This window comes from Megascapheus bottae, chromosome 2, assembly GCF_031878675.1.
Source record: "Megascapheus bottae isolate mThoBot1 chromosome 2, mThoBot2.hap1, whole genome shotgun sequence".
Taxonomy (NCBI): Eukaryota; Metazoa; Chordata; class Mammalia; order Rodentia; family Geomyidae; genus Megascapheus; species Megascapheus bottae.
The window spans coordinates 53,380,244-53,390,137 of NC_143510.1; the positions used below are offsets into that span (position 1 = coordinate 53,380,244).

The following is a 9,894-nucleotide window of genomic DNA, read 5'->3' on the forward strand; positions in this document are numbered from 1 at the left end:
GTAGTATGAGCTACTGAGGTGACACTTGTAAGTATGCAAGATTGAGGTCCTCTCCCTCCAGCCTTCTTTGGGTAAGATCAATCCCCCTCAAAGACCAAGTAAGGTTGGAGCCAAACAGCGACAGGGACTGGGCCATCTAGGGGAGGAAAGCCTGAACCAGCTGCCATCCAACAGCACCCCCTGGAGGCTAAGCAATGACAGACCAGGATGGATTCCAGCAGGTCAAAAGTGAGCTGCCAAAGTTCCCACTTATCACAAAGTAAACAAGAGGTTGCCAGCTTAGGATAGTCAGAAGCTGGGATGGTCAGAATGCATACCCTGCTTACACACTTGGGGTTCCTCAGGCCCTTTCATCCAAAAGGGCTCTCAGTCCACCACTCCACCCCCTCACAGGGTTTTGTCACCCATACTACAGGCCAAACCCTTCTGGGTGGGAGATTGGATGTAAATTAAGGCAAGGCTGCTATTTGTCAGAGACCTCCCCTCCCCCCACCCCTTCCATTAGGAAACTCAAGGTCAGTGGAGGTCAGAAATGACAGATGACTATCAAAGTGGCTCCCTGCCCTTCAGGGAAGGCCTGATGCTCTGGACCATGATGCCACAATATCGTTTCTTTGGAAATGAGAAAGAGAAAGCCTCTTCTGTCCATCCAGGCGATCCCGTCTGGTGGCACCACAGGACACCCCTTCTGCCAGCAAGGAGTGACCCAAAGCTTTCCATCCTAAACAGGAAGCTTGGTCCTTGGCTTGGCTCGAGCTGCCCAAAGACTTTCACAGTCCAAGTCAGCCCTAGAGCAAGCAGGTCTCCTCCATCCCTGATAACCTTTTCCCTGCTGAGTGAGAGAGCTGGCACTGGAACCCGGCACTGAGGTGAAGTGCCCTTCTGGCCAGTCCTTTTGGTGTGACCACAATCCCCAAATCTTTCTTATCATTGGTGGTCCCATCAGAGGTCTGGTGGCAACACCACAGCAAAAACCTCTTCGCCTCCTCTATCCAGTGAGGCTGTTGGTTAGATTCTTAGCAGCATAAAATCTATCCATAACTAACACTAGAGAGGCTAGGGAAGGGATCTAGTTGCTCTGCTCCACTAGATTCCCAAACCAGCCTTGAAAGAATCAAAAACACAGCCCCTTGGTAGGCAAGAACAGGTATGGAGGTAAACGTGATAGGGCCATTGCTGCAGAAACAGTAACAGCTTATGTGCTATATTTCTTCTTTCTTCTTCAAACACAACACAGAAGAGAATTCCTAGCAAGGCGCAACTGTCGCTTTAGCTGGGGAGGGGCCAACAGCCTCTAGAAAAATCACATCCTGGCTGCTGCCTGGGCGCCCACTGGCTCTCTGGGACTCAGTCAGGTGTCCGGGTTCTTTTCGGCCTCTTTGGAGTGGATGATGTACATGAAGGTCTGCTCAATGGTGAAATCGGGTGGCAGGCTGCCTTTATGCACCCCGACATGTTTGCTCATGAGGTTAAGGGTAGAGCTGTAGTGGCCACACACTGTGCAGCGGTACATGAGGGCCCCCGAGTGTGTCTTGAGGTGGCACTTGATGGTGGAGCGGCCTCGGAAGAATTTGTGGCATACCTTACACTGGTAGGGTTTCTCGCCCGTGTGGATCCGCCGGTGATAGTTGAACTCGCTGGTGTGGGCAAACCTTTTGCCACAGACTTTGCAGCTGTACTTGCTGTTCCCAGGCTGGCCCTGCAGAGCCAGTTCCTCACTCAGAAACTCCTCCACTGGCAGCTTCCGCTTCTGCAGGGCCGGATGCTGCAGCCCCAGACCAGGCCTCGAGTCCAGGCTACTGTTACACTTGTGCTGGCTGACGTGGTAGCGGTAGGCAGCCTCAGACCTGAAGCTCTGGCTGCACAGGTGGCAGCGGAAGAGGGCATCTTCGAGGCTTTGGTGCACAGCCACGTGCTTTTCCAGGAGGTGCCAGTCCACAAAGCTGCTGGCACAGACAGAGCAGGAGAAGACTGAGATGCCCAGATGGGACAGTGTGTGCCACATGAGGCTGCACAGATTGAGGTGGCGCTGGTCGCAGACGCTGCACGCCTGGCCTTTCAAGTTCAGATGGTCGAGGATGTGGCCCCGAACCACGTGGAAATCTTTGGCCAATGCTTTCCCACAGGCGGCACATTTCAACTCTGGCGAGGCTGCCCCTGAGAAGATACCTAGTTTCCCAGGCAGGGGCTCATTGGGGTGGACAATGATGTTGTTCTCGAATATTCCATCCCTTCGGTGAAGTGTTAGCTGCCACTGGGTAAAGAACTTCGTTTCACACATGTCGCAGGAGAAGAGGAAAATGCCAATGTGGGACAGGACATGTGTCACCCGGGAGTTTCGGTCCTGGAAGTGGGTCTCGCACACTTTGCAGTTGCCCGTCAGCAGATCTACGTGGTCCCGAGCGTGCTGGCGGATCAGCTGGATGTTGGGCTCTAGAACCTTCTTACACACCTGACAAGGCATGGCCTTATTCTCTCGGTTGTCATTCTCACCAAAAGTCAGCTCTTCTTCACTGTCATCACTCAGCTCAATCACCTCCTCGGCTGTCCCGATCTCCTCGGTAGGATCTTCAAACTGCAAATCGTCATCCCCCAAGTCCTCCAGCTGCAGCTCATCCATCTGCCCGAAGCCTGGCTCTCTGGAGTGCTCGCTACTGCTCAGGCAGGAGTTGGTCCCAGTGGTAACGTCTATTGCGTGGTCAGGAGTAAAGAAGCTGTTTTTATTGAAGTCTCCGTTGCTCTGAACTTTGTATGGCTGGCAAGAGCTGGTGCTGGTTTGGATGCCCGCGTTGACGGTGCCTAGGCCCGGCTGGGTCATCAGAGGCACAGACGTGAAGGGAGCAGGGGTGTCGTGGTCTTCTGTCTTTGGCGGCAGAGGCTGGCTAGGATGATTAGGATCGTTGGCAAGATTCCTCTCCTCTTCTTTGTAGCTTCCTCCAGGATCAGCAGACAACACATAGTGTCTGTCGGGACCAAGATGCTCTCCGCCACCCCGGAGTTCTCCAAGGGGATGGGTGGGATCTGAGGCGGGGCAAGTCAGACTACCGTACTGGTTGTCACTGGTGCTGCTCAAGGGTTTGGCCACAGCCGCGCTCTCCAGGTCAGGAAAGGTGGAGTGACAGGCCCGAAGCAGGTCTTCCATACCCAGCCGCTCAGCTACCTCGTAGATGACCCCCACATTGATAAGGTCTGTGAAGAGCTCTGACGTGTAGACGAAGCTGAGAATCTTCTCAAAGTTGGCAGGAGTAATGAAGTCTACCACATAGGTCCTGGCGGCATCAAGCCCAGTATTCAGGAAGAGGTTCTGGAAGTAGCCAGCCGCACAGGCCAGCACTGCCTTGTGCGCTGGGAAGGAGCGGCTCCCCACCACAATGGTGACATCACACATGGTCTCTGAGAGCCGGCACTTGTTGAGTTCCTTCAGCAGGTTGTTGGGGTGGTTGGTACTTTGCAATTTGATCCTCATGCCCATCTTAGCAGCTCCAGTGCAGTTGCCTCCTTATCAGCACAGTTAATCTACAGATAGCAAGAGCAAAAGATGGATGACCAAACACATCTCTGCAAGACAAGAGCACTGCAGGAGAATATGCTGTCACCTGGAAGGGAGCCAAGCTCCAGGGAGCCACACTGAACATGTTGCTGAGGCCAAAGACAATGACCTATCCCCAAATATAGTTAGTATGACAAGACCCAGAAGGAGGCCAGGCCTCCTGGTGGCTCACACCTGTAATCCTAGCTACTCAGGAGGCTGAAAAGTAAGGGAAGAGGTTTGAAGTCACCTCAGGTAGATAAATTTGTGAGACTTATATTTCCAATTAACCAGCTCCAGAAGTGGAGCTATGGCTCAAAGTAATAAAACATCAGCTTTGAGTAGAAAAAGCTAAGGGGCAATGCTTAGGCCCTGAGCTCAAGCCCTACTACCAGCACACATACCACACACCGGAAGGAGTGAACAAGACTCTGATTAGCTCGGTATGCCAGGAACATGGCCTAGTGGTAGAGTACTTGCCTAGTACCACATAAGCTGGAAGTGGCACTTTGGTCAAGTGGTAGAGTGCTAGCTTTGAGAAAGCTCAAGGACAGTGCCCAGACCTTGAGTTCAAGCCCTAGGACTGGCAAAAAAAAAAAAAAAAAGTTAAAAAGAGCTTGGGTGTGGTGGTACATTTCTATAATTCCAACAGGGAAGCAGGGGAAGGAGAATCTAGAGTCCAAAGGCAGCCTGGGCTATACAAAGGAGAATGTGTCTCAAGAGAGAAAGGTTATAGTCCTGAGCTAGTGTCCTAGAACTGGGCAGAAATCATCTTACCTAATACAATCTTTGATTTCATTACCAGGCAACGTTTTCTCTTACTAATTTTCTCTTAAATTCGTGCTTTCCTATCTCATCGAATCTATTCTTGCAATGCCATAAATATATTTGAATCCAATGATCAAACCTTCCATTGGCTACTAAAGAAGATGCATCAATCAAACGCTACTTTCCTGGTATACACTTGCACACAGCTCTGAACTTGTACATTTATAAATTAGTTCTAGCTTTCGAAAAGGCAGGGTGAGAGGTGAAGGGGAGAGAATCAATGAATAAAGAGAGGAGATGAGGAGAATACAGTAACAATGCATAGCCTGTGAAATTAAGACAATCAAGGAGAGGAGTGGGATGGGCAGGATAGGGGAGAATGATGAAAGAGTGACATGGATCAAGGCACATTGTACTTAAAAGCTGGTTTGTAAAATGGCAATTCCTTTGTGCAACTACTTAAAGGTGATAAAAAAAAATTGTTAAATGTAAAGAAGATGCATTACGGCTGTGTCCTAAACAACCTCACACCTTTGAATCCCCCCAGACACAGCCCTCTGTAACCTGGAGTCATTCCCCATGCTACATTGTCTCGGTCTTGTGGATGAAGTTAAGACCAAAGAAGAAAACAGAGTAAAGCACAGCTGTGCTATTTAATATTACTTGGATCTGCCTTTATCTCTTCCCAGGGTCTGTGCTTAAGGTTGATCTTATACCAACAAAAATCTGATCTCTTAAGAAAGCCAATCTAGCACTTAGGTAGACTCCCCGCTTCCCCCCGGGTTTTCGACGCTTGCCCATCCCAGGAAGAACGGCTAGCTGCGGGCTCGCTGGGTCTCACGCCTGGCCCAGCGCAGCCCAGCCCGTCTCTCCACTGCACCAGATCCTACCAACAAGTCCCAACTTTTTCTGGGGCCCAGCAAGCTTCTAAGTCTGGTGAATACCGGCCACGCATCTCCCTGGAGGCCAGTCCTCGTGGTGGAGGGGTCAGGGCTCTGGGCAGCTCCCAAAGGGGAGGAAGGGGGTGCATTCGGAACTTCCGAGGAGGAGTCCCCCGACCATCAAGGGGCACCCCTCCAAAGGGTCAGGTCCTCCAGAGGCACAGCGCTGGACCCGACCGTGCACTCCACCTGGGGAGAGGCGGAGGGGGTCCGGGAGCCTCGGATTCCCCCCTCCAAGGGCGCGGCGATCCCCTCGATGACCCGGGTGGGGGGCGGGGCGCGGCGCGGGGACCCCGGCGCGGCGGCGGGGCCGGCCGGCCGGCGCGCGGGGCGGGAGGACCCGGCGACACCCAGGGGGCGGGCGGGCCGGAGGGGCGCAGCGAGAGCGACCGAAAAGGCCGGCCCGGGGTCGTGCCCGGCCAGGGGCCGCCCACGGCCGGCCGCACTTACCCGGCTCCGCGGGGCCCGAGCACCATCGCCGCCGCCAGCTCCCACACAAAGGCCCCGGCCCGCCGTGCCCGGCCCGACGAGGAGGCGGCGCCGCTGGCCGCGGCCAGACTCTCCATCCGCCGCGCCGCTCGCCGCGCCGGCCCGGGCCGCCCCCGCCGCCCGGCCCGCAGCGCCCCCCGCCGTCCCGGAGGAGGCAGCGCCCCCCGCCGCATGGCCGCAGCGCCCCCCGCGGCCAGGGAGGAGGCAGCGCCCCCTCACGGCGGGGCCGTGCACAAGCCCCGAGCAGGCTGAGCTGGAGCTGATCCCCATCCGGGCCTCATCCCCGGGCCGCCTGGGATCTGCAAGGCCCTGTCCCAAATCAGCTCCCGCGTTCTACCTCTGTCAGGGCCCCAAAGTTACTTGGCTCACTTGTCTCCTCCACCAGGCCCTGGGGCTTCCTGGAGCGCAGGTATCCAAGCTTACCAATTCCTGGCACAGGTGCTACAAACGCTGAATAATGAATGAATGAGCAGTTGAGCGCTTGAGGGTTAAACCATCCTTTTTTTTAAAAAAAAAATTGTGATTCTAAAGGTGATGTACAGAGGGGTTACAGTTATCTAAGGCAGGTATAGAGTACTTCTTTATTTTTTTATTTTTTGCCAGTCCTGGGCTTGAGCTCAGGGCCTGAGCACTGTCTTTGGACTTTCTCAAGGCTAGAGCTCTACCACTTGAGCCTCAGCACCATTTCTGGCTTTTTCTATGTATGTGGTACTGAGGAATCGAACCCAGGTCTTCGTGTGTGCTAGGCAAGCACTCTACCACTAGGCCAAACTCCAGGCCCCTTTTTTATTTTTTATTTTTCTTTTTTTGAACTCAGGGGCCGGACACTGTCCCTGAACTTGTTTTGCTCAAGGCCAGCACTCTACCACTTGAGCCACAGCTGCACTTCTAGCTTGTTCTGTCCATGGGATATTGAGAAATCAAACCCAGGGCTTCATGCATGCTAGGCAAGCACTCTACCACTAGGCCACATTCCCAGCCCAAGAGCACATTTCTTTTCCTTTTTTTTCTTTTCTTTCCTTTCTTTTCTTTTCTTTTCATGGGGCTTGAAGCTTGAACTCAGCCTGGGCGCTGTCCCTGAGCTCTTCAGCCCCACTTCCCATTTGCTAGAGGTTAATTGGAAATAAGAGTCTCAGGACCTTTTGTGCCCGGGCTGGCTTTGAACCTTGATCCTCAAATCTCAGCCTGCTGAGTAACTAGAATTACAGGCGTGAGCCCATTGTGATGGGCTAAAACTACCTATCACATGGGTCTCTGTATCACTACCAGAAACATGGAAGGTCCTGGTCTCCCACATTCTGTCTCCTCAGTAAGAAAGAAACTCTCAGGTTCCAAACTCTCCCTTTCACCCCAGTTCCCCTCTTCCCTCTCTTCTCTTCACCCCTGCCCTCCCCTCTCATCCCATCCCATTCCTTCCCCTCCTCTCCCATTCTATTCTCTGCTTGAGGTTAGCCCTCTACCAGGCACAACACCTAGGACAGGCACATGTTAGGGTTTGATATTTCTTTGATGGATAAATGATGGGGAGAGGGCAGTAGGTGTTGTCAATGATCTAAGCTAGTGCTCGTTTCTTTGAAAGATCCTGTGTCTTCATTTCTACCCTCTCAGGGCTGGTGGTACATGATACCTAAAGCAAACACTGTAGCAAATGCTACTATGCCAAATATGCATCATTTATTCATAAGGAGTCACAGAAAAGGCTGAAGGACCTTTTCTTAAAATCTGGGGGTGGGGAGTTCCACTTTGTCCTGTTATTGAAAAGGTCACATGGGGGATGACACAATGTTCTGATGTCAGGCCCGGCCCTTAAGTCTGTGTGATGAGAATGTCATACCAGCATGACTTAATCGCAGGGTCCATGGCTATTCAGTCTTCCTCCCTCCCTCCCTTCCTCTTCTTTCTTTCTTTCCTTTTTGTATGTGCAGTTCTAGGACTTGAACACAAGACTTAGCTTTTTTGCATAAGGCTAGCACTTGCTACTTGAGCCACAGCTACACTTCCAGGTTTTCTTTCTTTCTTTCTTCCTTTCTTTCTTTCTTCCTTCCTTCCTTTCTTCCTTCCTTCCTTCCTTCTTTCCTTTCTTTTTTGCCAGTCCTGGGGCTTGAACTCAGGGCCTAAGTACTATCCTTGAGCTTTCTCAAGGCTAGAGCTCTACCACTTGAGCCATAGCACCACTTCTGGCTTTCCTGTGAATGTGGTACTGAGGAATCAAACCCAGGGCTTCATTCATGTGAGCAAGCCCTCTAACACTAGGTCACACTCCAGGTCCTACTCCAGATTTTTGTGGAGTGGGAGGGGTTGGGGTTCATTAAACATAAGAGCCTTATGTACTTTCCTGCCCTGGCTGATTTTGAACCACAAATCTTCAGATCTCAGCCTCCTGAATAAGATCACAGACACGAGCCATTAGTGCCTGGCTTATTCAAGCTTTCTTTCTCTTTTTTAAAAATATTTTTTATTGTAATTAATAAAAGGGTTACATGATATTTGCCAGATAGAAGGTGCATTAATTCACATACATTGATACCCTTTCACATGTCTTGGTACCCATTATTATTCAAGCTTTCTAATCCGCTGCATTAGCTGTCTTTGGAATGTTCACCACAGTGAACTTCACGAGCTAACAAACTACCTGAAGGGGATAGGTGAAAGTTTATACTGTTTACACTGAAGTCTTTCAAAGTAGAACAGTACGCAATCACAATGACAACTATGAACAAAGCTAGATAGGGAGCTGAGAACTAGGAATAGAGCGGAAATGTTGATCAGATTTTCTTAGGCATCAACTGCGTTACAATTGAGGATGAGGAGGGTCTGGATCCCTTCACATGACAAAGGCCAGAAATAGGAATCTGAGAAGCTAGACATGCTGGTGCACACAGAGAATCATAGTACTCTGGAAGTCCAAGCAGGGTATGGTAGTTCAAGGCTACGTAGCAAATTCATGACCAGCCTGGTCTATGTGGTGAGACCATGAAGAAGGAAGAAAGGAAGAAAGGCAGGGAGAGACAGAGAAAGAAGGAAAGAAGGAGGGAAAAGGGGAGGAGAGGACAGAGGGATGGAGGAGAGAGAAAAGGAAGGAGAAGAAAGAAGGAAGGAGAAGGAAAGGAGAGAGTGAGGAAGGGAGAGGAGAGAAAAGGAGGGAAAAGAAGGAAGGAAGGGGGAGGAAAAGATAGAGGGAAGAGAGAGAGAGAAGGAAGGAGATGAAATAAGCAAGGAAGAAGAAAGGAAGGAAGGAAGGAAGGAGAGAAAGAAAGAAAGTCTGATTTAAACTCTGTCTTTGTTTACCCTGGAATCCCTGGTATTGCAATTTTTGTCAGCCCCACCAGAGAGCAACCTTTCTGCATTTATACTCATTGTCTCACCCCCACATATATCCCTGACTCAACATCTAAGCAGACATTTTCATGACCCCAAGAAATTCTTTCAACTCTACAAAAGATTGTAGAAGTGTCTTCACACGTCTACATTCTAGATAGCTATTTTTGAAAAGTCAAAGGGATGCTTCGGAGAAGGCTCTAGCGTCTGGGGTGAGAGTGTACTTTGACCTCTGACTACAAAGGTGAGTTTTCCCTCCTTCCCCCACCCTGCACTGTCAGTCCAAAGCTCTTGGAAAATAGCACTTTCACTGGGGTGAAAGAACTTCCGGAAATGGCCTTTGGCTCAAGGTTTGCTCTAATGCTGTCTCAGAAGAGCTGAGTGTTGACTTTCTATCAGTGCAGTTTAAGGGCAAAATCAAGCCCTTGGTCCCAGGTTAAGATTAGGGAGCTTGAAGATTTCCCAGGCTGTTCTCTCGGGGCACAGAGCCCCTCCTTAGGGTCAGTGGTCTGTGACCATTGACACAGAATGAATAGAAGACATCCACTCGCATATTCATTAGTGATATACATTTACACATTACTGCCCTGCTGCTGCAGAAGCTGGCAACAGAAATAAAATGGAATTTAAACAGTTTTGCTTTAAAAATCCTATGTATTGGGGCCGGGAGTTTGGCCTAGTGATTAAAGTGCTTGCCTAGCATGCACGAAGACCTGGGTTCGATTCCCAGAAGTGGTGCTGAGGCTCAAGTGGTAGAGCTCTAGCCTTGAGAAAGTCCAAGGACAGTGCTCAGGCCCTGAGCTAAAGCCCAGGACTGGCAAAAAAAATAAAAAATTAAAAAATCCTATG

At 50.8% G+C, this 9,894-nt stretch overlaps 1 protein-coding gene across 1 annotated transcript; it reads right to left on the reverse strand.

Annotated features, from left to right (window-relative positions):
• Nucleotides 1-482: 482 nt before the first annotated feature.
• Zbtb39 (zinc finger and BTB domain containing 39) lies at nucleotides 483-5,791 on the reverse strand. The gene is made up of 2 exons (XM_090327461.1): nucleotides 5,689-5,791; nucleotides 483-3,516 (listed from the first exon to the last, which is right to left on the reverse strand). The coding sequence occupies exon 2, from the start codon at nucleotides 3,470-3,472 to the stop codon at nucleotides 1,352-1,354; it is 2,121 nt and encodes a 706-aa protein (XP_090183587.1). The 5' UTR covers nucleotides 3,473-3,516; nucleotides 5,689-5,791; the 3' UTR covers nucleotides 483-1,351.
• Nucleotides 5,792-9,894: the final 4,103 nt, after the last annotated feature.